Source organism: Notamacropus eugenii, chromosome 1 (genome assembly GCF_028372415.1).
Source record: "Notamacropus eugenii isolate mMacEug1 chromosome 1, mMacEug1.pri_v2, whole genome shotgun sequence".
NCBI lineage: Eukaryota > Metazoa > Chordata > Mammalia > Diprotodontia > Macropodidae > Notamacropus > Notamacropus eugenii.
Window position 1 is genome coordinate 588,478,144 of NC_092872.1, and position 26,914 is coordinate 588,505,057.

Below are 26,914 nucleotides of genomic sequence, written 5' to 3' on the forward strand. Positions count from 1 at the left end.
CTTCATGAAAGCTGTCATGCTGTTGTACAGATACAAAATATGCTTTAGTCAGAAACCATAAGGATAGTAAAGCAGAATTTTTTAGTTCCTATACAACAGGGGAATACTTTAAAAACAGACATGTCTGAAAGATAGAGCATTGTTTTTGTTCCAAATAGGAAAGGGGAATTGAAATACAGTGATTTAATGCAGTTTCAAGTGGGTGCTTCCAAAAAACAATTTTTTGACTTTGTTGAACATTCAGCAAGGGAGTAATTTTTTTTGTTTCAGCTTCCCAGATGTATTCTTGTTAAATGTATAGGTCATCAATTTTCAAGCTTAGACTACTTTTTTCTACATTTCTTACATTAGTGCCAAATTTGGAGACCATTTTTTTGTCAACAGCATTTAGATATTATGTTTGGTAGTTGGTAGCAAATTTATCTAGTGCCCTTTGGGGCAAAGACTTGCACATTGAAAATTTAGTAGGGATATAAACATTTATTTTTCCAGTAGAGATTTTGAATATCTTGGTAAGCTTAGAAAAAGATCATCCTAACTTTCTTTCTTCATAACTGCTAGTTGCCCTCACCCTTTTGACAAAGGAATTTTCTTGTCTCATCCTAGATGAAGGTATGGTCAATCACATGATGAAAGTCAGCACTTGGAAAGAAGGCCCATGTTAGCACACACTCCCAAATTCTCTATGCTTTTGAAAGGCTAATTCTGAGCTTCCCCTTGTGCTATCTGCTGGTTTTTTATTAAAAGAAGATAAGTTCATTGGTTTAAAGGGACTTAAAGAAATCTAGTCCTTCTCCTGATGTCTTTTAGAACCATATATGAAATATTTTGATGAAATGATCTTCTTTGGAAATTGTCCCTGTTTAAAAAAAGAGTCCAAAATATCTCCCAGTAACCTGTTTGTATATTTAATAATTATAATTTGTGTCAATATCAAACAAATGCTGGAAATAACTTCTTCAACAGAAGATTTAAGTAATGGAATGGTCTAAACGGTCTATGAACTTTTCTAAAAGTATACAATGTGAATCTTCTGAGTTTTAATAGAGCACTTTTGATCCACTCTTAAGCCAGCTATATATTCGATTTCCCAACAGACGGATACAAGTTGCAACATCTACTGAGTTGATAGGCATACATGCTTAAATTTTTTTGGGTGGAAGTTATTCTTTAACTTTTCAAATATTCACTTATTGAAAGTGACAGTATAATGTAGGTAGTACAGACAAGATATAAACATTACATTACTTTAATGTTCATTTTATGACCACTGTCAAGTTCAGATGCTCTCTGGGGGATCATTTTCCATCTAATATAATACTAAAAAACCTGAAGAGATATGTCAGTAGAATGAATTCATATGTTAAGTACTTTGAATGCTTTTGAGTAAAGTGAAGTACAAATTCAAGTTGTAGATTAAAAAAAACAAACATCATCAAGGTTTTAAGTGGTTTGCTATTTTACCTAAATTCGATGTTATAATTTGGAAAAAGCAAATACAATTGTTCTGTCCTTATTTTTTAAATTTTATTCAGCAATAAGATCAATATTTTTCATAGTTCAGGGTGTATGAAAAATTTGTCGAGTTTTAAAAGCTGAATACATGTAGCGTTGGATCAAGGCACATACAAGACTGGCCAAAGGGCGTACAATGCACTTTGGTTTTTAGTTGAAAATTTAAAAAAAAAATAACAATCATGGCAACAAAAGGGTGGCTTGATTTTTAAACAAGAAATAGCTCACAATTCAGTAGGAAGCTAGAAAGAAATGTTACATTACAAGTTTATCATGTAATTTCTGGAAAACTGTGGTAGTAATGGGCAGTATTCTTAGTTGTAGTGAAAACAAATTGAGCTTATTTATGTACAGTGTGAAAATATTTCATAGATACTGGAACTAAATTTGAGATCTAATATTCATTTTTAAAATTCACACTTAATTACTACTTATTCTGGATTGTCAAGGGGAAATGCTTATTATAATTTTTATCTCTTATTGTTTATTAGGCTAGGATATCAGCATTGGTGTCCCTTGCAGAATAACAGCTTATAGAGAATTATAAATTGAGTTTAGAATTCACTTTTGCAAAAAAACAGAATGGTAGCATCTATATAACCAAACTGCAGTTCTGGTATTAGTTTATTATTCTTTACAAGATGGGTCTTCTGAATTTCCTAAATATATTTTTTGATACTTGGAAGCCCAGTTATATTTTTTGGTTTTGTGGTGGTATCCTTAAAGTCTTATTAAATATTGCATTTAGCTAATAGACCTCAAATTCTGGCTTTCATGCAACTAATTTCATTCATGTAAGGGATACTTTGTCTTTTTTTTTAAAAAAAGAGATATCTAATTTGCTTAGAGATAAAATGGTTATATTCAGAAAACTGATATTGCCCATTACTTCACAAACTTTTGTTTATTGAGTTGCATCAGGATATACATATCTGATAGCCTGCACATTGTTTTGTGAATTTTTGCAATTATATTTTTCTCAATCAGCCAGTTTTTACATTTTATCAATACCAAAGTGGAAAATGGCCTGTGCTTATACTACAAGGATCTCAAGTGAATGCAAAGTCCTGATTGTTCAACACAGCAAGAAAATTCACTTTCACAGTCAACAAGTCATCTTACTCAGTAGAACACAAAAGTAAATGGTTTGTAACTTCAATATTTGCAAGGAAAATACAGTACAAATTACTAAAAAATACTAAAATAGAGAATTGTGGTCAGGTATCTCCACTACATTAATCGCAGCAGTAACCTGAAATTTGAAACTTTTAATAAAAAGTTCTTAAATATAAATTATATGGCAAATGTACAGTACATTGCTTTTTTCAGTCTTTAATCCAGTGTTTTGCAGTAGAACAGGTACCCACAGTCACCTCCCTTGGGTTTAAAAAAAAACCAAAATAAAGTCTATTGAGTCTTTCAGTATCATGAATGGGAATGATCAGAATCTGGAATACCACTGTCTCTGTAGCTTCTGTTACTACTGCTTTCACTGTGGTTACTTTTGTACAGATTTATTCCATTAGGTGGAAATATGGTGTGTATTACAAACTCCTCCTTAGATATTGGTTCATTGTTTATTGGTAACATCTGAAAAGAGGTCTCCCTGATTTCCAGGATGGAGTTGTCCTTCTTAGTTCCAGCTTCAGCATAGTCATCTTTTCTCCTCCTCCCTTTGCTATAAGCACAGTTCCTTGAGAATAGGGATCCATTCCTATGAACATACCAGCACACTAAAGCAAGTAGCGCAATGGCCACTACTGCCACAGCACCCCCAATGATAGCGGCCAAAGGTAGATTGGAATTTTTGTAAGGTTCTTTCTCTTGTTCCCGGTTGAGGGTTGTCGTGGGATTGTACATTTTTAGGGGTGCAGTTTCAGTTTCTATGCAAACTGGGGTTTCATCAGAGAGATAGAGATTACTGGTTTCCATGGGAACCATGCATACTCGATATGGTGAATCTGGCTCGAGGGCTGTGACTAAGTACTCATTCCTATCTCCTGTGACGATTGTTTCAGTTATAGATCCAAATGCAGGACTGTGACCCAGTTTGAGCCAACTAAGTCTTAAAGCCGTCATCGGGAGTGCAAGTTTCCAAGAAATACGGATGGTCTCAGTGCTGACAGATTTCACAGTAATTGTTATTATTTTCCTCACTGGACTCACTGTGGTACGGTAGTCCTTATTGAGTTTGGGATTCTTTGCATCAGGTTGTTTGGTCACTGAAACTGGCCTCTGTCCTTGGGCAGGATATAGTGTGTTGGGTATTGCGGTAGTTATCTGAATGGTGCTTACAGTCCCACTGTCTTTACAATCAAATAATTCTGTATTGAGGTCCTTAATAGCCATTCCACGAACTTTTTCTGGTGCTTGGCACATAAGACCACGGACATTAACTTTCACAGGTAATGACTGTAACCAATCCCGTACCCATTTCATCTTGCAACCACAGTACCACGGGTTGTTGCGAAGAAACAATTGAGTTATGTTATCCAGATCATCAAAGATGCCCTGAGGTAAGTTACTTAGGTTGTTATTGGACATATCTAATCGGTACAATTGCCTTAGATAAGAAAAAGCATTTGGGGGTACCCGGTTGATGTGGTTTTCTTGAAGATAAAGCTTTCTCAGGTTTGTTCCTGGCAAATTTACTGGTGCAGCGGTGAGAGAATTTCGAACCAATGACAATTCTGTTAAATTGACGAGATTCATGAAGACTTTGTCTCCTAATCCATGGTTATTTAATAGGTTTCCATCCAAAACCAGGCGTTTTAAACTAGTAAGATCTTGAAGAGATGGTGATGAAATTGTGGATATCCGATTATCATCCAAGCGTAGCTCTTCTATAGTCCTAGGTAAGCCCCAGGGAATGGTACTAAGGTGATTCCGGGATAGAAAAAGCAGTCTGAGATAGTTGTTATCCCGGAAGGCTCCATCTTCGATGCTAACAGCTGAAACAGAGTTATCATCCAAATGCAGTTCTTCTAGATAAGGAATTTTTGATAGTGAATCATAAGTAATGGTCCTTATATTGTTTTCCTGTAAATGTAATTCTTTAACATACTTTGGGAGGTTAGTTGGAAACTCATCTAAACTGTTGTGGTATAAGTATATTCTTTCTACTTTTAGCAAGTTTTTTAGCTCTGAAGGAATCCCTGCGTTATTTATTTGATTGTTCTGAAGGTAGAGGGTTGTAGCATCCTCTGGGATTCCTGTAGGAATGGATGTCAGCTCACGATCATTACAATAAATGAATCCTGCATCACAGCGGCACACAGAAGGGCAGGATTTGGCCATGACTGATTGGGGTGCCATCTTAAGGAATAGTCCTATTTTAGTCCAAATTAGGAAGATGCTCCAGGTTGGATTGATCATGGTCAGCAGTGTGCAGGTCTTCACAGAAATCTTTTTCTCTTGGTTTCAGTGCCCTATAAGATAGAAAATAAAAAAGAAGAGTAATTCACTCAGCAGTTAGAAATCATAATAATAATATTAAAAACCAGTATGGAAATAAAAACTTGGAGATTACATTACTTATAGATTATTCAATGCTTATGTTCTTTGGTGTTTTCTTTCCTTTTCAACAAATTTATAGTTCATGTTCAATGAATAGAGCTACATGATGCTACCTTATGTTAAGGTTTTGGGTACATATGCTAACTATTGCTGTTGATTTAATTCCTTTTTATGTCAAAATAACATTAATGTATTGATAAATTGTCCAAGTGCTTTTCCTAGTATTGATTTGATTAGTTTAGGGTCCTCATTCGATGATTAAGTTATGGCAATGTCTAAATTTCTTTATTTAGAGTCTGAGTCATTATAATGGCACAACTTTTTATCCTTGAATAAGATACTTTTGTTATTCTCAATGACCATGATTTCAGAAGGTTAATCACTCTTCAGTAATGGAAATTGATCAAAATATAAGAAGAAACATAGCAAATTCCCATTAGGACAAAAATAATTCTGAAATGATTAAAACTATGTTTTGTACAGGAAACGGAGTAAGGGTAATCACCTATTTCTTTTGTTGTCATTGTTAAGATGTTTTATTAAAGACAATTTCTAGAGAAAAAAAATCACATATTGTTTGGGAAAAGTTTATGTTGCTAGTACTTTTCCTGATAATTGGATACAAAATTCCATTTCAGGAGCATCAGCATGGTATAGTGAAGTAACGGGGGAAAGGAACAACACCAACCAAATATTGTTCTAGGGTCAGAAGACCTGGATTCAAATTCTGGCTCTGTCTTTTACTATTTATGAGGCCTTGGGCATGCCACTTTTCTTCTGTGGGTGTCAAAACTGTAAAATGACAGGTTGGGTAAGATCACCTCTAAGGTCTCTTCCAACTTTAGGTGCCATGAATAATTTCATGTTACAATTTCTTTCTCCCTCATTCATACCCTTGTTTGTGAGTATAGTATGTTCTATGAGTCATCATTTAATGGATCCATACTTGCATACAGTTTATTAAAAGTTTGTTAAAAATATACTCAGGTATGTCCTTCCACTGCACTTGTTGAAACAAAACTGATATTTTGGTACTATGGTTATTATTGGCACTATGGATCCCTTTAACACAATGATTACATTTTAAATTCCCAAATGTTATTCAACTTCCATTGTGTTTAAAGGAAAGATAAATGTAGGGGCATTTGTGTACCATAGTTTCACATGTAAGGTAAGTCTAAGTAAGATTTCTCCTCATTCTTTCATGACTGAAAATAAAATACATTAATATCCGTCCTACCTTATTTAGAGATGTAAGTAAAATCTGTGCTGACAAGAATCCAGTGGGCATAAATTGCTTCCTGGAGAGGGCCTATGACTCTTCCGCTCTTGTGCAGTCCATGAAGTTGCTACTTGACTTTATTTGAAGGGTCCTCTGCAGTATATATCTCCTGACAAGGCTCACTGTTCTCAGTGAACATTCCAGCAATGGTTCATCATGGTAGACAACTGCATTAGATTGTAGTAGGGAAACAATTCAGCTTCCTGTTACTATGTGCAACACATGGCTTCTTATGTGTTTTTCCCTCTCAAATAAAGTCTCTGTATCAAGAGTTTCTTTTGTATAGTTTAATGCTCTTAATGGAAGTTGCCCTCTTTGAAATTCTTATATGCTCTTCTGTGTAGTGTCAGAGATAGTAACTTCAGATCCACATGAAGAAAACCATTCATGATGTTAAGGCCTATAGAATAGTAGGTTTTTCAGGCAGTTGCCCCCCAAACTCTCTTCCTGTATAAAATTACCCAAGTATAAACTTTGTCGAGTAGCTATATCCTGAGGTATGCATACCTGCGGTGAAATAGCTATTTCCAGTTTTTGCTTCTTTGTACTTTTTCAGATTTTCTGGCAGATTAAGTATTTCTTCTTATTATACAAGAATAGGTGTGTTTTGTTTTTTTTTGAGACGTGAAAGAAAATAAAATTCAGATGTTCTTCTAGAGAAATAAAAAAGGGAGCAGGCTATATTTCTTCCAAATATCTCTTCTAAAAAATCCTGGGTCAGTTAATTAACCTGTGAAAATAAACAAGACTTAGTAAATCATTGATAACATTGTGCACTGACATAAATGAAAGAAATTTTTAGGTGTTAATCTACTTCTGTTATTTACATAACCAACAGATCTCTTGACCTAGTATCTAGTAGAAAGCAACTGAAATAAGTAAATTTGTCATTTGCTTCTTTTTATGTTTGCTATTCCACTTTTTAAAAATAATAGTAACTGAAGTTGGGTTCAATCAGTATTCTATAAGGAAATTTTATTTTGGTAATTATGAACCACTGTTTCTTTACTATTTACTTATTATTTACTTCACTATTTACTTATTATTTATTAGTAAGCATAGTTTCACCTCATATTTAGCCTGCTACTACCCAAACTTTAAAAGTTTATGTTTATCCTTTCTTTAGGCATAATATGCTGTCCCCCAAAGTTCATATTGGATAAACAACCAAATGTATCATGGAGAAATATAATCTAAATATTATAACTAAATTCTTGTAAGTCATTCATATTTTTCCATCATAATTTAACTAATATAGTTGGAAAGTGTTTCTTTTAGAATTCTTCTTCTGATTTGCTTAGGGCCAAGTCTGGTATTGACTTTTTCCTTTAATTTCCCCACCTACATAATGTGAATTCCAAATCCCTACCTCATTAGAGGTGTTTGTGAGGATTAATTGGAAGCCCGGAAACCCTAGGTAGTTCTTGGCCAAAAGGAAATATGGAAGTCAAAGACTTAATTATTGTCCCAGTTAGATGAATATTTCAATTTTTTGTCATTAGACTTATAATTATTTAAAAATATATTTGAGATCAAAAGATCCTTTATTAAATCAAACTCATTGTAATGATAGATAACAGATATCATTAAAACACGATGATATCTTCCTCTACTTTTAAAAACGTATTGATTATAATAAATGACCTTTTTTAGTTTCCAAAGAAAAGGATTAAAGTCTGACTGATGAGACCAATAATTCCAGTGATGGCATTATTTTGGTCATTGGCTAGTCTTTGTTTATTGTTACTTGTGAAAGGTCACTCCTTTAGGTGTGTTCTGTCTGAGGAAGAGCATCTTTATGAAACAGAGATTCTGGACCCTAAAATTAAGGGCTGGAGTAGCAGTAATTTACTTTTCCCTGTAGTCATGACATGGCATCCAACAAGGAGAGCATCTGTTCCAGAATTCAAACCTTGTAGAGAAACAGTATGTTAAATTAAGTTAAGTTTGAATTTGTGGTTCCAAGCTAACACACACATACATATCTATCCATCTATATACATATATAGAGACATGAATCTCTCTAAGTAAGTAGATAGATAGATATAGTTTCTTCTTAAATGCTGTTACAGCAAACTCAGATTGATTGCTTTAATAGAATTAAAGATTTTGTTTTGTTTTTTCCAAAATCACAGATATATTTAATTTATGACTTGGGCAGCTTGAACTGAGAAGAGCAGTTTATGGCAGATGTATAAAGCAGTCTCTAATGAATATTGCAAAGTGCCCACAGAGGAAACTTTAAATGATTCATTTCTTAATGTGAGGTTTGAATGTGGTGCCTTTCAAACTTCCCTGGGAATTTTTGAATTATAGTACTACATTTTCTTGAAAACATTTGCCTCACATTCAATTGGCAATCCAAGCTAGTGAGATCATAATTGCAAAACTACTTTTTAGAAATATTTGCGGTAAATATTTTATAAGCATGAAAATAGTATGAATATGCTTAAAGGTAATAAGATAATTAAGTAATTTATGCTTCTTAGAAAATAATTATTTTTCTATTAAATATTATTAGAAACTGATTAAAAAAAAGTCAGGAAAACAGCAAATCAGAACCTGCAGAATGAGTCAACAAGTCAAATATTTCTTATTTTCCAGAGCAGTCTAAACAGAATTCTGAAATTGAGTTGATAAAAATCACTGGATTAGTATGGAGAAAAAAATTTTTTTTGATGCTCTCTCCTCACTCCTGCTCCCCTAGCAAGCTTATCCAGAACATGCACTAGAATGTCTCCAATATCAATAACTGAAGATAAAAGAGAGTAACTTTAATTATTTGCCTAAGAATAAGCTGATTTGGAATCAAGCTGTCTGTACATTGCCTTGAACACTTTCTGCACTGAGAAAGAAAACCAGTTACAGTTTAGTGAGGAAAAGAAAAAGGCCAATGTATTTACTTTGCGTTTTCACTTTTAAAACAGCTTCCTCTAGGCCCCATTGGATATGCAAACGTACGTTTACCACTAATACAATAGTGGTAATAATTTGGGATTAAATTGAGAGCACTAAAGCTCATTAAGTTCTTAGAACCTGTCTTTCCCTTCTTCCTAAATTACATCAAAACAAAGAGAAAAAATTAAAAAAAAAAAAGCAGATTTCTTTAGAGAAGAATGACACAGTTTCAACTATGTGGATTAAGTATAACTTTCCTCTCATTCCTACTCCCTTAAATGGAAAACAGTTCAATTCAGGATTTGATTGTGTTTGATATCTTGAACTTCCCTTTTATATTTGAAACTATAGCTCAAAACAATACTTTTTTGCATATCAAAGGCTCTAGTGATCTATCCACATAGAATCTGGGTATCCTGCTGCCAAGCCCAGACTTCCCTCTTCTAGAGCTCTCTCTGCACAGTCCCTGACATAGAGTCATTATGGTTGAGTCTGCATGATGAAAAGGAAAATGACCCCTGCTGGGTTAGACACTGTGGGCAGGTTTTCACAACATCAAATTCTGAGCCTTTTATGGATTCATGGTTTTGAAAGAGCCTATTAAATTTGAACAAAAAAGGATCAATCTTCTATTTTTTAAAAAATGTTGTTAAAGGAGTACCTTAGGGAAAAAATAAATGGAACTCTACTTAAAGGGATAGTTTATCTTTATTTTAAAAAATGGTTTTGTCATTCAAACTTTATTGTAACACTAAAATTATAACAAGGACAAGAAGTCCATCATGTGTCAAGGACATCATGTGTCTGTCTTTGTAGTGTCTTTGGAACAGGAATTTCCTTGTTTAATTATTTTTAATAAAAAACAATGAGCTTTTTGGATAGGAGAAACAATCAAATTACCCCATGTACATAATAATTTTTTTAAAAAAGCTTCAAATGAATTTCAGAAAAAATATGGAATAAGATGTTTGAGAAAAACTGATGTAATTTAAGAAATTGTACCCAAAGTAACCCATTAATATTTGTAAACAAGTTAGTAACTAAAGAAATTTTCTATTTATGTATCTATCATCCATCCATCTATCCATCCATCCATCCATCTATCTATCTATCTATCTATCTATCTATCTATCTATCTATCTATCTATCTACTATCTATCTGTCTGTCTGTCTGTCTATCTATCTGTCTATCTGTCTGTCTGTCTATCTATCTATCTATCTATCGGATTGTCTCTTTTACTTGTGTTTGGGGAGAGGGAAGGTTAGTATTTTGAAAGGTTGGCATTTGTGTTAAAATGAGGTCATAGCTTATATGAAGTTATTGCCAACTTCCCACATCCATTATTTACTCTTTGTAAAATTTTAAATGTGTTGGTTTATTTTTCATTGGCTTTGATTACTTAAAATGCAATTTATTCCTATTTTTCTCTAAAATTCCACGAATAATGTAAAGAATATAGAACTTTTTATCATGGTTTCCTTTTAATTATCTTTGGAATATATTTTCTTAAGATGGTGAACTATAATTTTTTTTCCATATTAAAGTCAAGAAGAAAATTACTTATAGAGCTTCTAATCCAAATTACTTGCATTACTGTTGTGAGTGCAGTCTGAGGTAAAAGAAAACAGACTTGGTAGAACTCATTTTGTTTTTATAAATTCTCTTAGGTAACCTGGCACATATGCAGAGGATTAGGAAAGCAATTTGTTTATGAAGTCTTTAATTGCAGCTAGAAAGCTTAAGAAAATGATCAAAAGCATGTATACTAAGTTATTGCAGCATCAAATAGTATTTAAAATCAAGTAGATACATGGTTAACCTTAAAATGGAGAACGTAAGGTTAGTTGATTGTGACAGCAAAATGCTTTCTAAGCACCTTGGCTAGTAGTTAAATTTTCCACGATCATCAGATTTCAGGAAAGTTCCCATTCTTTGTTTAATGCTAGGCAAGCAGAAGGACCTCTCACTCTTCTCTTGAGAGTCATGAAGTCTAAAGGGTTTGCTGAGATGCAAAGAAGCAAGTGTGCCTTTTTAGACTGGTTTCTAGACTATTTTATACTCAAGGAAGGTTTTTTCTTTGTTTATGTAAAATTGAGTATAATAATTAAAAATATGGTTATTTTCTCTTTTTTACATCACTGATTCTTTTCTCCATTAAATTTATGATGAATGAACCTGATCCTGCTTCATTTACTTTGGCTTGTAAAGTTAAATGGAGCATCCTTAAAACAAAACAAGAAAGCAAACTGGGATGTTACTTCCGTCACAGTTTATTAGATTTAACCAGAAAGAAAAGCTATGACAGCAAAAGCAGGGCTACTACTTCCTTTGGAGAAAGTAAAACTGAATAAGTTTGAGAGTTTGTAAGAGTGACATATCTATGACTTTTTTCTTAAGAGTTTTTGAGCAGTACTTTCCTGCATCAATGTAATGCTAATTCCATCTATATTCATATTAAACCACAAATGTGCTCTTAGAATAAATTATACAAATCAACCTTGATATCATTCTAGTTTCTAACATTCATTTTCACTTAAGAGTTCCAAAATTAGAAACATGTACATTGTTTTCATGTGTCACTGTGGTATTGATTTTAAACAGAACGAGAATAAACCAACTAATAATTTCATAAAAGAGTGGCACAGTTTTAAAATTGTGTTTAACTAAATGTGGACTCGGCTTTTCTTCTCTAAGTTGCCAAGGTAACTTGCCCACATCTAAAATAAAAAGAGTAAAGAACAAAAGCTATCACTGTCTTATCAAATGAGAGTAATTCCTCTCTGCCTCCAATTTCAGTGGAGCAATACCTGGAAAGGGCTTTCATAAATTCCTGACACTTGTTTTCAGGTAGAGAAAGACATCCATATGCAAAACAACTGAGACTCTAGCTGCATTGCTTAAATGTTGCATTCCTTTCTACTTAAAAAAAAAAATCTTTGCAATTTCTTATCTGTAGAAAATAGCGTAACAGTGACCATATCAAAAAAAAAATGTTTTTATACACACTCTAGAAAATGACTTTATGCTGTTGATAAATATATCAAAATGTGTATTAAGTTACATTTTCTATATTCTGAAACTGTAAAATATATCCAGAAATATGAACTCTTTTGATTATTGAAAAGCAGAGTTTTAAATTCAGCCACCTCTTTTGGGGGTGGGGTAAATTTGTTGACTTCTAGAAATTTCCTAAAATAATGGCATGTTATAAGTACCTGGAAGATACTTTTGTTTATTATCTGTAGAGAAAATGCATTTTTTCCGGACTAATATTGCAGCGAGTTTACTGTGGAGTTTTTGCCCACTGGGGGGTGGTACACTCTACAAGAAGCCTGCTTTTAGGAGCCACAAGTCAGATGTTTGCTGCTGCTGTCCAGTTTTTCTCTGCCTTAATTACAACAAAGCCTCCTGTTGAGAAGAACAGTGAAGGCCTCAGGGGGCAAGAATAAGGGGGGAAGTGGGGAAGAAATTTTAGCCTTTAAAAGATTTCCTGAATCTTACTTTCAACATTGACTTCATTTACCATGATTTTCTGAAAATAACTGACAGTTCATTCTACAGGAACTGGTTGAATTTCAGAAAATTTAAAAGATGTATTCAAAATGATCAATGAGCTCCAGTTCGGTGATTGATCACATCCTTTGTTTTGTAGGCCACCCACCTTTTTTTTTTTTTTTTAAAGGAAGACTTCCCTAAATATTGACTTTAAGCAAAATTAAAAGATAATTTCCAGAATTAATATATAGGGATTCAGTGTATTATGCTGAATAATGTCTGTTTAAAAGCAAAAACTTTTATAAATATGTGACATGTTGCATAATAAACATTAAGTTTAAGGCACTTTCTCTGATAATCATCTTTCTAGGTTTTGAAATTGTTAAACATACTCTACATTAACGTGAAAAAGAGTTGAGTTGTGTGGCCTAGGAGAGTACAGAAAATGTCTCTAAGATGGATTTAAATATTTCTAACACTAGTAACTGTAGTTTTCATCTTGAAGGACTAAAGCATGCCTCCATTAGAGCTCCATGTCCTAAGGCAGGAGTAGAGATGCTGAGCATAATTGGTGTTTCTGTTTGATTGGGTGATACAGTCTAGAGAAGAAACTGGGATAAAGATAATTAATAGCCTACTAACAAAGTCTGACAGCCACAAGATTTCAACCAAATTTATTTCACACTGCTTCATTTAGCTCTAGAAAAGTTTTGATAGAATTTGAGGATCATTAATTAGCACTTGAAAAAGAAATACCTAGTCTTTTGTTGTCACTCTCAGTTATGATAGGAATTTTCATTATTTTACTGATCCTGGTACATGCGACTTCATATGCTGATCAGTTATGTATTTGACTAATATTAATGGATAGGAAGTCTTTAACAGTGCATTCTGAATTGGCGATAATTGATTTTTTTTTTTTTTTTACAAAAGAGTCAGCCGAGAAGTGACTTGTTCAATCTTATTAGTAACCAGTAGATAACAATATCTGACACTACAATAATGAGTTCATTATTTTCATTCATTCACTCATTTTAATACATTTGCTGCTACTTAAAACAAGTTGGACTTGATGTGTTTAATCAATGCTATTTCAAAAGAAAGTCACTTATATTTTATTAGTTAAGAAATGCAATCACATTTGGGTAAGTCTATTCCTTGTTTATGTTATTATCTCATATTTAAAGACTTATGGTACTGTTAATTATGCTTTTATGTATATTAGACTGTCTCTGACTTAATATTCTTTGTATGACAAAAATGGAGTAACATTTAATGCATGGTGCTTTTAACAGGATATATTTTTTTAAAGAAATACTAATAGACATCTATCAGTTTGGGACAAGTACAAAATATATTGGCTCAAATCAGGAATTTTCATTCTTCCTACACAGGCTGAAATGGATTTTCTCAAGCAGATTGCCAAATGAAAGCTTTTCTAAGGATGAGTCAGTTTTCTAGTGGGTGCGATCATTTTGTTTCTGCTCTTTTGATTTTTTACATATGCAGATATATGGTCTTACATTTTACATATATACACATATGGTAGCTTCTCAAAAGAAGAGCAGTTAAATTTATTTTAAAACCTCAAAAATATAGCTGCCTTTTTTTAATTGTGAAAGAATTTGATTAAATGATTCTTCAAGATCTAGATTTTCACTGTCCTTTAAAAAGAAGGAAAACGGTCCCCCCCCCAATAAAAAAAAAAAGATTGAAAAGATGTGTAGGAAATTGGGCCCTGTTGCACTATTTGACTCAATGCAACCATTTTGTTCCAGACCTAATCTATTAGATTATTATTATTTTTTACATACCTCCTACTACTTTTTGGATTTTTTTGTATAACATTTTCAAAGTCCAGTTTTTAGGTGATTGCTATTTAAAAATTGAATGAAGAGTTTTAGGCTTAGCGTGTTTTTCTTCCCAGGGATGGGGGTAGATTTGTTAATCTGGTCCTATTGCATGCATGATGCATAGTCCTAAAGCTTAGCTTTGTTAGTTTCTCTGAGTGGACTTTGTATGAATTACTATGCTAGTCACATACTACATTTGTCCAAGCAATGAATTTTGGCATTATAGTAGAGAAGGAATATGGTTTGGAAGTCTCACTCTCCTCTGGGCTGAATTAAATAGTTGTGATCCACAAGTCTGAAATCTTCAAAGCAGAAATGTAGGCTAGCAATGCAAGCTTTAAAATCTAGGTGTAGCTGTTAATCCTTTACAAAAGCATATAAGTCTACAGAAGTAGCTGTGAGCAAGACGTATGCTTTTCATGTCCTGCCTGCTTATGTGCTGAAGGCTTATTGATTTCCTTTCACAGTTGTAAAAACGACAATTGCCCATCATACCACACATGCAGCAGAGTCCAAGTTTGTCAAACATTTTGTTTCACTAGTACAGTGAAAATTCCAAATTTAAATTTTTAGTGTCTGGGGTAAGCAAACCATTCAAGTTTTTAACTTGCTATTTTCCAAAGTGCTCTTTTCAAAGGATAGGTGCCATAAAGACAAAACTAATCCATTTGCAAATAATTCTAGGCAAGGCTTTTAAGAAACTTCCCATGGATGGGTTATACGGTAAAATCCATTTTTATTTGTTCATTTACAACCATATAGTTCATCCGTATGACTGAGAGCTTAGATTAAGATTTCATGGTGGGGAAGTAAAGGATCAAACTTTCTGGGAAAATAAAAAAGAGAAACAAGGCACACACTTACCAGAAAGCTGAAGAAAAAAGGAGATCCGATTTACATTGCCCAGTTCCAGCTGTAATTCCACTGATTGTTAACTGAAATAATCAGCCCCCTTCCTCGGCAGGTCCAGAACACACAAAGCAAACAGCAGCTGCAGTACCCAGCAAGCTTGTCCTGTTTCAGATCACTCTTAGACCAAGCAGGAGTGAGAGAGGGAAAGCATTCCAGTTTCGTGCACACACAGCCCACCTCCAAGTCTGAAGTTAAAGCTTCACCTCGCAGTGGTTGAAGAAGGGGGTGATGTCATAGATGGGCAGGACTTAGCCCAGCTCTTGTTCAGTGAGGTAACTGGCTAAGCAGACATATATTCTTTGCCAACACTAGAGGGGGTAAGAGAAGTCTAAATAAGGCAGAGTCTGCCAATATTGTGCTCATGATCTGGGCTTCTTGGGCTGAGAGCAAATCTTTGAAATCTCAGCATTTTAAAAGTTTACTCTAATAAGGGAGTAGTGTCAGATGTCCACTTTTCTAGATGTCCAGTATTTTCAGACTTTGTTCATGAGATTGCAGTTCCCCTTTGTTAATGAGTACGAAGATGGGGAAAATGAAATTGATCATAATTTGATTATCTTAATTATTGACTAATGAAAGAAGAGTGATAGTTTTCTGGTAGTTATATACAGTAAAGACAAGTAATTCCAATTATATGCATATGTCTAATAGGCCAGAAAAGAGGAGAGTTTTGTGAGAATGCACGTTCTTTTTTTATAATCTTGGCCAAAATACTGATTATTCATTTTGGGGGAAAGGAAAATGGCAAAGACCAAAAGTTAAATATTTTCCCTTTTTTATGCTTGTTTATCTCCAATTTGATGAATAAACGCATGTTTCCTCGTATTCTTTCCCCTAACAAGTTAAGCATGTTTATATCCTGATTCTAGATTGAATCATCAGTATTTAAAGTTCTGAGCTACAAAGAAACAAAATATTTAAGGATATTTTTGTCTTCTTTATATCATAACTCTGATGAACATATCTTAAATTGCCCTAGAAGTGATGAAAACTGCCATTGAAATGACTGTTATGTTGAAATTTAAAAAAAAATTGCCTTTGAGGAAAATATGACAGTTGTGTAGGTTTGGGAGAGATGATTAATTTTTGCTCATATATATTTGAGGAGTTTTGTTTATTATTTTCACGTCATAATTTCTACAACTTCCTAGTTTTCCTAGGGGTCTTTAAATCTATTACTAAATAAAAACAAGACTGGTGAGCATCTTGCCTTTTAAGATCCTTCTAAGGATCAAAGGAGATGTTTTGACTTTTAGTTTACCTGGAAAATAATATCATTTAGCTAGCAACTTAATTTGTTTTGCCATAGGAAACTGCAGACTTTCCCCATGGTCTCTTTTTTTCTTAGGCTCCTCAAAATGTTTGGTTCTGTAAGAGGCCAGCTAATTGCTTTTCCTAAGACTATTTGATTAAGGTTTCTTCATTAGCTTCATTTAGTTTATCTATTTATATGTTTGTTTGATAGAAGTTTGACCTTTTGCATTCTCTGCTAAGACTGGGTGATATCAAAGTAGAAGGTAAACTCATGATAAGAGGTATATTGACCCCAATTGTTCCATGGCTGCACTTTTACTGGTATCGGAGGAAAAGCTCCATTAGGTTTAGGGTGGGTGAATTTTTTGAATTCTAAAGTCTATTAAAACACTAAGTAACTATTGTCTTTGACTTAAGTTAACCAGTGATACAGATGTTGCTTTTTAAGGAAATGAGAGAAATGAAAAGGCCATAGTAGAGCTCCCAGAAATCGAGCAAGTTCTTTCAGTTCTAGTTCTATTAATCATAGAAACTTTTAGGTCAGAAATAGGTACATTAAAAAAGAATTGTTGCTTTGTCCACTTTTCAAGAGTATGTTCCATGTACGTCTGTGTCAATATTAAAGATGCCCAGAGAAGGCTTAACAGAAATTTTAGAAACACAATAAACATGAGTCATTTTCATTTAGTAGAAAGAGTAGAGGTTCAGGTGAAGTGAGGTAGGGAAACAGTTATTCTATCAATGCCATTAATCATGTCATTTTTACTTGATTAATCCATTTTTGCCTCAGTTTCTACATCTGTCAAGTCAACACATTTATTAAATGCCTGTTGTGTGCCTTTTATCATGTTAAAGGTTACTGAGGAAAAACTGAAAAAACAGGAAAAACAGATGTCCTATTGTCTACAATGAGAATCTTAATATAAGCAGTTCCTAATTTGCAAATTAGTAATAATAATAATAAAATTAAATCATAATATTTACAAAGCCAGTGCTTTCTAGTTTACAAAGTATTTTATGTATCTTTTTATACATTTTATACATTATCCACTGCCTTGCACGTAGTATTTGCTTATTCTGTGTTTGTTGAATTGAATTCAATCTCCTTTGATCCTCAGAACCACATTGCGAGATAGTGCAAGTATTTTTACCCTGATTTTGGAGGCAGTAAAACTGAGGCCTAAGGAGATATACTCAAACTCCTATACCTAGTAAATAAATGGCAGTGCTCAGATTTTACCAGAATCAAAAAAGAAAATCATTTACAAATTAATTAGCTTTTTATGAGCTTTTTTTCTCACAATTTTATACTTAATTTTATATTCAAGCTGAATGGCCAGGGAAAGTAGGATTTATATAGCCAGCTTCTTTCTAAGAATTAAAAGCACTTTTATTTGTGTCAAACCCAGCTATGGGTTAGTTGATTAGTGGCCTTGAAACCAGGAAGAACTAGATTCAAGACCCTTCTCACATATTGACTGAGTGATCCTGGATAAATAACTTAACCTCTCAATGTCCTAGAGAACCCTCTAAGACTTGAAGTTGTAGAGAAAGTGATGGCCTGCATTGGTATAGAGTTTCTTCACCTGGGAGTTTCCTATACCAATGAGATCACAGACCCAGTCCCTTTGGTATTCCTTATTATCTAAGAACTGTTGCTTGATATGGGAAAGGCAAATACAAGCAGTTCTCAAATTTCGTACAGGTTTAGGTTATACTCCAAAAATTATGAAGTTAAATTGGTTGCTCAGAATATATTCTCCAAAGATACAGTATCATAAGTGGCAATTTGATTTTCAGGTTATACGACACAAACGCATTTAAATCCTAAAGCAGATAAATTATAGGACTCATTAATTTATCTGAATTTTTGGATCCAGGCAGCAAGAAGCTAAGTAGTGAAGAAAGAAGTCTTGAAAAAGGAAGCAGCAGCAGTAGTTCTACTTCTCTTACAATGAGGGTTTTTCACGCCAAATCTAACACTTCATGACATTAACATTCCTAATTTCTGCTCCTACAATCCACCTTACACCTTTCTACCTGTTCTAAGACCATGCTGCTACTTCCATGGGAGCCACTATGAAAAACTGTCGAGATTTCAGAAAATCTTTTTTCAGTCGCCTTCCCATTGCTATTTTCCATTTTCCCTTTCAATACCTGAAGTCTTTGACTTAATGTCTATTTTTTTTTTAACAGAGGGCACTTATAAACTAGAGAACTTTCAGAAAAGGTTGAACAGGACAGAGAAAGACCTTTTGCCATATGAGGGTTGAATTGGACAAGACAAGACTTAGGGAAGTAACATGAGAGAGAACTTCAGTAATTTAAACAATGTTATGTGAAAAGGGGATTAGATTTATTCTGTTTTGCACCAGAGAGCAGAATTAGGAGAAGTGAGAAGTTGTAGTGAGGAATTTTTGAGTTTGATATAATGGAAAACTATCAAAAAATTAGACCTATAGAAAAGTACAGATGGATTACTTTGGGAGGTAGTGTGTGCCCTCTCAATGGAGGTCTGACATTTTTTCAGGTATATTGTAGGAGAGGTATTCTCATTCAACTATAGGTTGAATTAGATGAACTAGGGTTCCTTATAACTCCAAGAGTTTTTCCCTTTAAGGTTGTAGCCCCTCAAATTCTGTCAATGGGAGATTTGAGTCAATAAATGCCTTTCTTCAAAAATGAAAATTCCTCTGTGAGTTTGAGTTTATTAGTCACATATGCATTTGAATTAAATGATATTGCTTTCCTCTTAATATCTCATTTCAGTAAGATACACTGAAGAATGAGAGTTTTATTAAGGGATGGGTAGACAGTTTGAGGATAGCACTTTGGGGGATAGAAGGTGTGATGCACTGCTACTTGAGCTGAGGGACACTATTATAATGGGAAAAGTCAAACTAAAGTTGACTAAAGTGCTTCATAACCTGACCTCTTCCTACCTTTCCACTCTTCTGTACCTCACTCCCTTTCCCTGTGCTCTGAGATCCAGTGACATTGGCCTCTTTGCTTTTCATCTAATAGGATATACCATTTTTCACCTCTGGGTATTATTACTGGCCATCCTTAGGCCCGGAACTCTTTCCCTCCTCATCTCCACCTCTTGGCTTCTTTAGCCTCCTTCAAGTCTCAGCTAAAATTTCACCTTCTGTTATGATACTTTCCTAGTCCTGTCTAATCTTATTGTCCTCCCTCTGAGATTATCCCCATTTTATCCTATATGTAATTCATTTGCACCTAGTTTACATATTATCTCTTCCACTGGATTGTAAACTCCTTAAAAACAGAGACTGTTGGGTATTTTTCCATTTCTTTGTAGCTCTAATGCTTTGTATAGTGCCTGGCATAGGTACTTGTTGTTGTTCAGTTGCTTTCAGTCATGCCCAACTCCATGTGACCCTATTTGGGGTTTTCTTAACAAATATAGTAGAGGGATTTGCCATTTTCTTCTCCAGTTCATTTACAGATGAGGAAACTGAGGCAAACAAGGTTAAGTGACTTGCCCAGAGTCACATAGCTAGTAAATGGCTGAGCCGAGATTTGAACTCGTGAGGATGAGTCTTCCTGACTTCAGCCCAGTGATTCAGCCCTTCCTGGTAGGAACTTAACAAATGCTTGTTGATATGACTTCAACTGCTTCATAATTTTTCCCCCTCTGTGATATTAGATTAGTACTCAAGAGAGGTGAAATAGCATTTTTTGGATGATACATGGGAAACTTTTTAATTCTTTGAAATTTTACTTTTAATTCTTTGAAAGAACCATGTTATTTAAATCTGCCTTCCCCTTACCATTTAGCATGACTACACATTTTACTTTAAAGGTGTGAAAAAATGTTCCATGTTAGTTAATGTGTTAAATTATTTAGTCTTGGGCATCTGTAAAGCCCTCCTCACTTTTCAATTTTTGTCAAGCTGCTTTTCCAATAGGTAGGTTAGGAGGCAGTTGTCCTACGGAAAGTGCTGTTTAAATATGGAAATTTGAAATGATGATCCAAGTTCTCCTAATAGGTAGGTTACATCATAACTTATTCCCAAATGTGTATTGACCCCATCTTGCACTAAATGAGATATGTATGCAGTACAGAAATTGGTACAACCTCTAAAAGTACCTACCTCATTCCTGTGAAATAGGAATAAGGAAAATTAGAAAAATCTCTTCTAGCAAGTGTTAAAAATGTTTGGTAAATTCAAAACTTGTTAAAATACAAAGCCTAAGTTTAATATAAACATGACATTTACATATATAGAATATACATTGAGCTATCTGTTTTTCTATGAAGTCTGGCCAAATACTTAGTGTTTCAATGAGAAATAGTGTCGTCTTCCTGAACAATTTTAAGGGGGTATAGAAGAAATAATTAAATTTTATCAGGTCACAGTCACATCATAATACTTAAATGCTGCATTAAATTCATAAACAACATTTCTTCACGTATTTTATTTTTAAAATACAATTTTAAGATTTACTTAAGACCAACACAACGCTTTTAAGTGTTTTTCCATATTAGGCTACTTTGGTGCAATGCATACCACCCAGGTTCTAATAGGGAATTAAAAAAAACAATTTAAGTTATTCCTTGTCTAAAATCTTACTAATTGTCTCCTTAGTTACTTATGCTTTTTGGGATCAGAGGGAAAGGGCAAAAATATTGATGAGTGAAGAGCGTTAAAAAAAAAAAAAGGTAAGAATTGTGTGTTAGAGCAGTTGAGGCTGTCAGAAGTAGAAGTTGTGGTAGCAAAATTAACGTTGCCATAAGAACCTTCTCTCTTTTTCTAAAATTCACGAAAAAGGACTTATCTCTATCAATGTCTATATCAACCTGTAGGTCTACATTTAAACATTGCTCCTCAGTGAAGTCCAAGTCTAATGTCTTATCGTTCTGGGTTCTCCAAAGCTTGATGTAAGAAATACTGAGGGTTAGCTTCAGCAGGTCCTGCCAAGCTGGTAAAACTTCAGATGTGGACCTGGTGATTGTTTCTGTGGTGCAAGGACCAGTCTAATTACATGGTAAAGGCTTCTCTCCAGGTTGGTTGCATAACAGTGGGATTGTTGGTTACAAGTCTCCAAGACTTGTAAGATGGCTAAGTTGTAAGATTCGACTAAGTTGAAGATGGCTTGTGATCAGCAAAGGTGACAGGAGTACCCACGTGGATAAAATCACTGATCTCTACATATTATTAATATTACTATAACTAGCCAAAGTGGGTTACAAACATAGACAAATATCAAAATACAAAGTCAGAGAGCTCAAATGTGTAGACATTTGTCTTTATTTTCATAGTGATAGGCCAACATGAATCACAGGCATGTTAGAGACTTTTTTTAGTACTCAACTAGATGAAACATTTGACTTATTAAATATGGGTTTTCAAACTGCATCATTCCAAAGGAAAAAAAAAAAGCCTAGCATCATTTTGGCTTATTATTAACTTGTATGCTTAGACCCTAAGACAGCAATGTCTTAGATTGGTCCTGAGACTTGTAATTCTGTAAGTAAATTTACCTACCACAACACATAGTTCAAGTAGTTCTTCAGTCAACTTTTTCGAATTTTCATGACCCTGTTTGGCATACAGAAAAGTTCTGGAAAATCTAACACTTAATTATAAATATAACTGAATCTATAGAACTTATCTATATGTGTACGTACATTTATTAAATGACATAAAACTATTTTTTTCATAAATTCCCTTTTCCTTGCTTCAATTCTCCTGCTTATTGACTGCTTTTTTTGTTATGCATTTGCTTATCCAGATCTAAACATCTGCTAAATAGACCTACTTTTAAATATATTTTTAAAAATCATTCAGTGAAATGAATGTTGAAACCTAAAAATAAATAAATTGAAAACTGCAAAAAAAATCATTAAGGGAGTAATGGTGCCAACTGTAGGTCCATATACAACTTTCAGAATATTTCTTCTGTTTTTTTTTTCTCTTGTAACAGAGTATATTGCTACCTATGTCTTCCAGTTTATCAGTTTCTAAGAGTGTGAATTTCCTGAAGATATGATTATTTCTTAGCTAACTAAAAGTAACACTTTAAAGTTAGTTGAACTTGAATCTCTGGGGGATTATTCCTTCTTATATAAGTGACTGTGGAAACTGACCCTCATCCCCAGTATTACAGAGAAAACTGAATTATTACAACCGCTATTTCATTTCCTTTGGGAATTGGTATGAATTAGATATTTGTGAGGGCTTTCAAATGATATAGTATATGAATTGATTAGTTTTGAGCTATGTGGGTGTTTTGCAACATAGTGTATTCCAGTAAATAAACCAAGCAAGTTATATGACATCTGAAATTGAGAAGTTCTCTCTAGGATGCAAATCTTCCTCAATTTAATGAACGTATTTTAATGACATTTTTCTATATTTATAGAGTAAATTCATAACTCAAGTGGATTTGATGTCTATAATGAAATGTAGAAAATTTAAATGCTTTTTCAGATTTCTACAATGGGCCATAGCTTTTATTAATTTTCTTTGATATTTTAAATAAATAGTTTATATATATATATACACCCACATGTCCTATTCTAGGTTATATAGATTTATTGTGAGAATAAGTTCTATGTTTCGCTATTATTAATAAAACTGCATTAATAATTCCAAAATTAACTTGTAATTTTAAGAATTTTTTCTTGTTTTTTAAAAACACAACAGAATAGTAAGATAAGAAAAGTAAAACTGGTCATTTTCTTGAGAGAAAAACTTTGGGGACTTTTAGATATTTAGGTCTTATGTTTAAATAGAAGTTAGAAACACAACTGCTCTCTGAACCATTCCTCCTGCTGCTAGCCCCTTTTTGTTTTCCATAGTGACTGAGGGGGAAGGGCTTGTCACTCAGAAGTGTAGCTGATAGAAATGCATTGTCCTCTTTCTTCTCTAAGAAATAAGCTCTATCGCATCATCTTATTGACAAACAAGGAAACTTGTTGGCTGATTAAAGAAAAGGTTAGACCCCACAAGTAAGATATAAATAGATGTGGATTTTATACCCCAAATCCTTGGAATAGTAGTCTTTTAAGTATTTGGACTTTTCCTATTTTAAGCATGATTTACGTTTCAAAATCACTTCAGATTTTTAGTTGAACTTGGTTTTAAGAAGAGAAAAATATTTACTGATTAACAGTTGTACCTAGTGTATTCATTATTATTAAATGACATATTATGAAATTTTTAATTTTACTGAACTATTTTCATGCTTATGACTAGATTCATATGGATATTTTATATTCAGAGGGATTATAAAAATCCACATTGTGACTTTTTGGCATTTGACTTCAAATCCTACTAGTATTATTCAATTCATTTTTTTATAAGCATTTAGTAAGCACCTACTGTGTGCTGGGCATTGGTGTTGTGGATACAAATACAAAACCAAAACATTTCTTATTCTGAAAGTACTTTCAATCAGTTAAAAGCATGATTAAATAATTTTATTTTTAAAAATCATTTAAATCTCAAATCAGGAAATATGAATAAGCTATGCTCTTTACAACCTTGAATAAAACACCTCTCAGAATTACAGAATCAAAAGTGAAATTACTCTGCCCCTCAGTTTCCTTACCTATAAAATGAAGAGGTTATATTAGATGACCTCTAGGATCCCTTTTTTCTATCTTTAAATCTCTAATCCTATAATACTATGAGCCTACAGAGACTGATTGGCTATTTTAGAAGGCAGTGAGGTCCCCCTCATTAGAAATCTTCAGGCAGTTGCTGTTATCACTTCAACTTAAATCACATATTTTTTGTCACTCTCTCCACAGACTCACATCTCTTCCTAACTCCCCATTTTTAGAGAGCCAGCCATGCCACCCAATCCCCAGGCTTCTCAACAAAAAAGTATAGAGTTACCTTTGAGTATTTTTTCCCTACTTTGCTTGACCCATCTCCCATCTATGACTCCCTGTAGTCTTCCTCTCCTATTACTTCTTCCTTTGAAATGTATCTTAGATTTTTCACCTACTTTCTGTTCCTACTGTCTGCTACCACCTTAGTCTAAATCCTGCCTTAATTATTGTGGAAGCAATAGCGTCTACTTGACTCCATTCTCTATTCCTTCTCTCCTTTTTTCCGTATTATTGCTTCACTAATATTTAATGAAATATATCCTCCCCTGGCATTCAAAAATCCACAAAAAATCCTACTGTATCAAATCCATTTTTTAAAGCTGGGGTCCATGCTATTTTTCTAGCCTTCTTTCCAATTGCTCCCCAAATGAACTTCTAGTTGGAAAGATACTGGCTCTCTTTCTGTCTTCTGTACCCTTTCCCCTTTGCCAAAAATAGTCTCCATCCCCTAAATAAGTCCTAAACCTCCTCTATGATAATAAAGATTTGGAATTAGAGATGATCCAGTCCAAACTCCTCTTTTATAGATAAGGAAGCTAAGAAATTAAGTAACTTGTCGGAAGTCAAATAGATATTGAATAGGAGCCCTAGATTTCAGACCTAGATTCTCTGCCTTTAAACGTAGTACTTTTGCTGCTTAATCTATAAGTATTTGGTGAGGCCTCTCTTGCTATGCATATGGAAAAGATTGAGATATGGAATGGACAGTTGTACTGGCAGTAGTGGATAGAGGATTGGACTAGGAACCAGGAATACTTGAGCTTGAATTATGCTTCAAATTCTAACCAGGTGAAAAAGTTACTTTAGTCTCTCAGCCTCAATTTCCTCATTTGTAAAATGGGGATAATAATAATACTTACATCATAGGGTTGTTATGAAGATCAAATGAAAACATATATGAAGTTCTTTGCAAACTTTAAAGCATTTTTAAAAATTCTGGCTCTTATGAATCTTAGTGGTTGTACTATTGGATGGTTTTGAAACTGGTTGAATGACAAAGAGTTGTCATTAATGGTCATGGCAACTTGGAAAGAGGCCTTCAGTAGAATGTCCCAGGGATCTTTGCTTGTCAGTGAAAAAAAAGTTAATGACTTAGAAAAATATGCCGGTCATGTGCACATGGAATTCAGATATAATGCACAATTGGAAGGGGTAACTAAAACATTGAGTGACAAAATCAGATGTAAAAATTTGACGAGTACCATTGGGCAGAATCATATAGGTTCAAATTTGACGGGATTAATGTAAAATGTTATATTCACTTGGATTAAAAAACAGCAACAATCCCCCAAGCACAAAACAAAGAAGGCATGGTTAGGCTTCTGGTTGTCCAAAAAAAAAACCAAACCAAAACAAAAAACTTTGAGTGAACTACAAACTCAAAATGAATCAACTGGTAAGAAAACAAATACAATCTTGTCTATATTACAAGAGGCTTAGTGTCTGTGAATATGGAGGTTATAATCCTACAGAATTCTTTTTGTTTAGTTCATACCTGAAATGTTGTATTCATTTCTAGACATCATATTTTAGAAAAGACATTGATAAGTTGGAGAATGCTCATGTAAAGGTGAATGTCTATGAATGGCTTTAAGGTCATGCTCTGTGAAAAGTAATTGAATGAACTGGAAATTGACTGAGTTATTAATTTCCCTAATCTTGAAATTACCTTCTGTTTATTTGTGTGTATTCATATTTCCCTATAGAGTGTAAGCCCCTAAATGAAAGGCAAAGTATGTTTTGTTTTGTTTTGCTTTGTTGTTTTTCTTTTCTCCAGTGCTGAATTGAATGTTTAGACTGGAGGAGAGAAATCCTGTGGGGACAGAATAGCTTTATTCAAGTATCCCTTCAAGAAGGCAGAACTAAGAGCAGTGGGAGGATATAATAGGTGAATTTACATTTGATATAAGGAAAAACATTGTCCATACTATGATATACAGTTCCATGGATGACCTACTGAATTTGTCCATTAGTATATGTATTTGGAGAGATACTGCAAAGGGATAATAATTTTGCCCTAGAATTGAAGGGTAGGAAAAGACTGCCTTTGAGGAAATGTGAAGTTCTTTTCATGGTCCCAAGCTTCTTCCAGAAACACCTATTTAAAAAAAAAAAAGTTTAAGGGGACAGAACCAAGATGGAAACGTAGAAAGACACACATGCTCTATCTCTTCCCCTATAGCCCATAAAATACCTGTAAAGAATGACTCTTAACAAATTCTAGAGCAGTAGAAGCCACAGAACAACTGAATGGAGGAGACTTAAAGCCCAGGGTGATGTGGAAGGCTGACAGGAAAGGTCTGTCCCACTGGACGCAGAGTAGA

The 26,914-nt window shown here is 33.8% G+C and overlaps 2 protein-coding genes across 2 annotated transcripts in view; one reads left to right on the top strand and one right to left on the bottom strand.

The window, feature by feature from the left end:
* Window positions 1-26,914, top strand: part of MACROD2 (mono-ADP ribosylhydrolase 2) — a 2,147,078-nt gene that overhangs the window by 259,672 nt on the left and 1,860,492 nt on the right. The window lies entirely within an intron of this gene.
* On the bottom strand, window positions 1,438-15,679 carry FLRT3 (fibronectin leucine rich transmembrane protein 3). The gene is made up of 3 exons (XM_072634488.1): window positions 15,425-15,679; window positions 6,272-7,043; window positions 1,438-4,943 (listed from the first exon to the last, which is right to left on the bottom strand). The coding sequence occupies exon 3, from the start codon at window positions 4,888-4,890 to the stop codon at window positions 2,941-2,943; it is 1,950 nt and encodes a 649-aa protein (XP_072490589.1). The 5' UTR covers window positions 4,891-4,943; window positions 6,272-7,043; window positions 15,425-15,679; the 3' UTR covers window positions 1,438-2,940.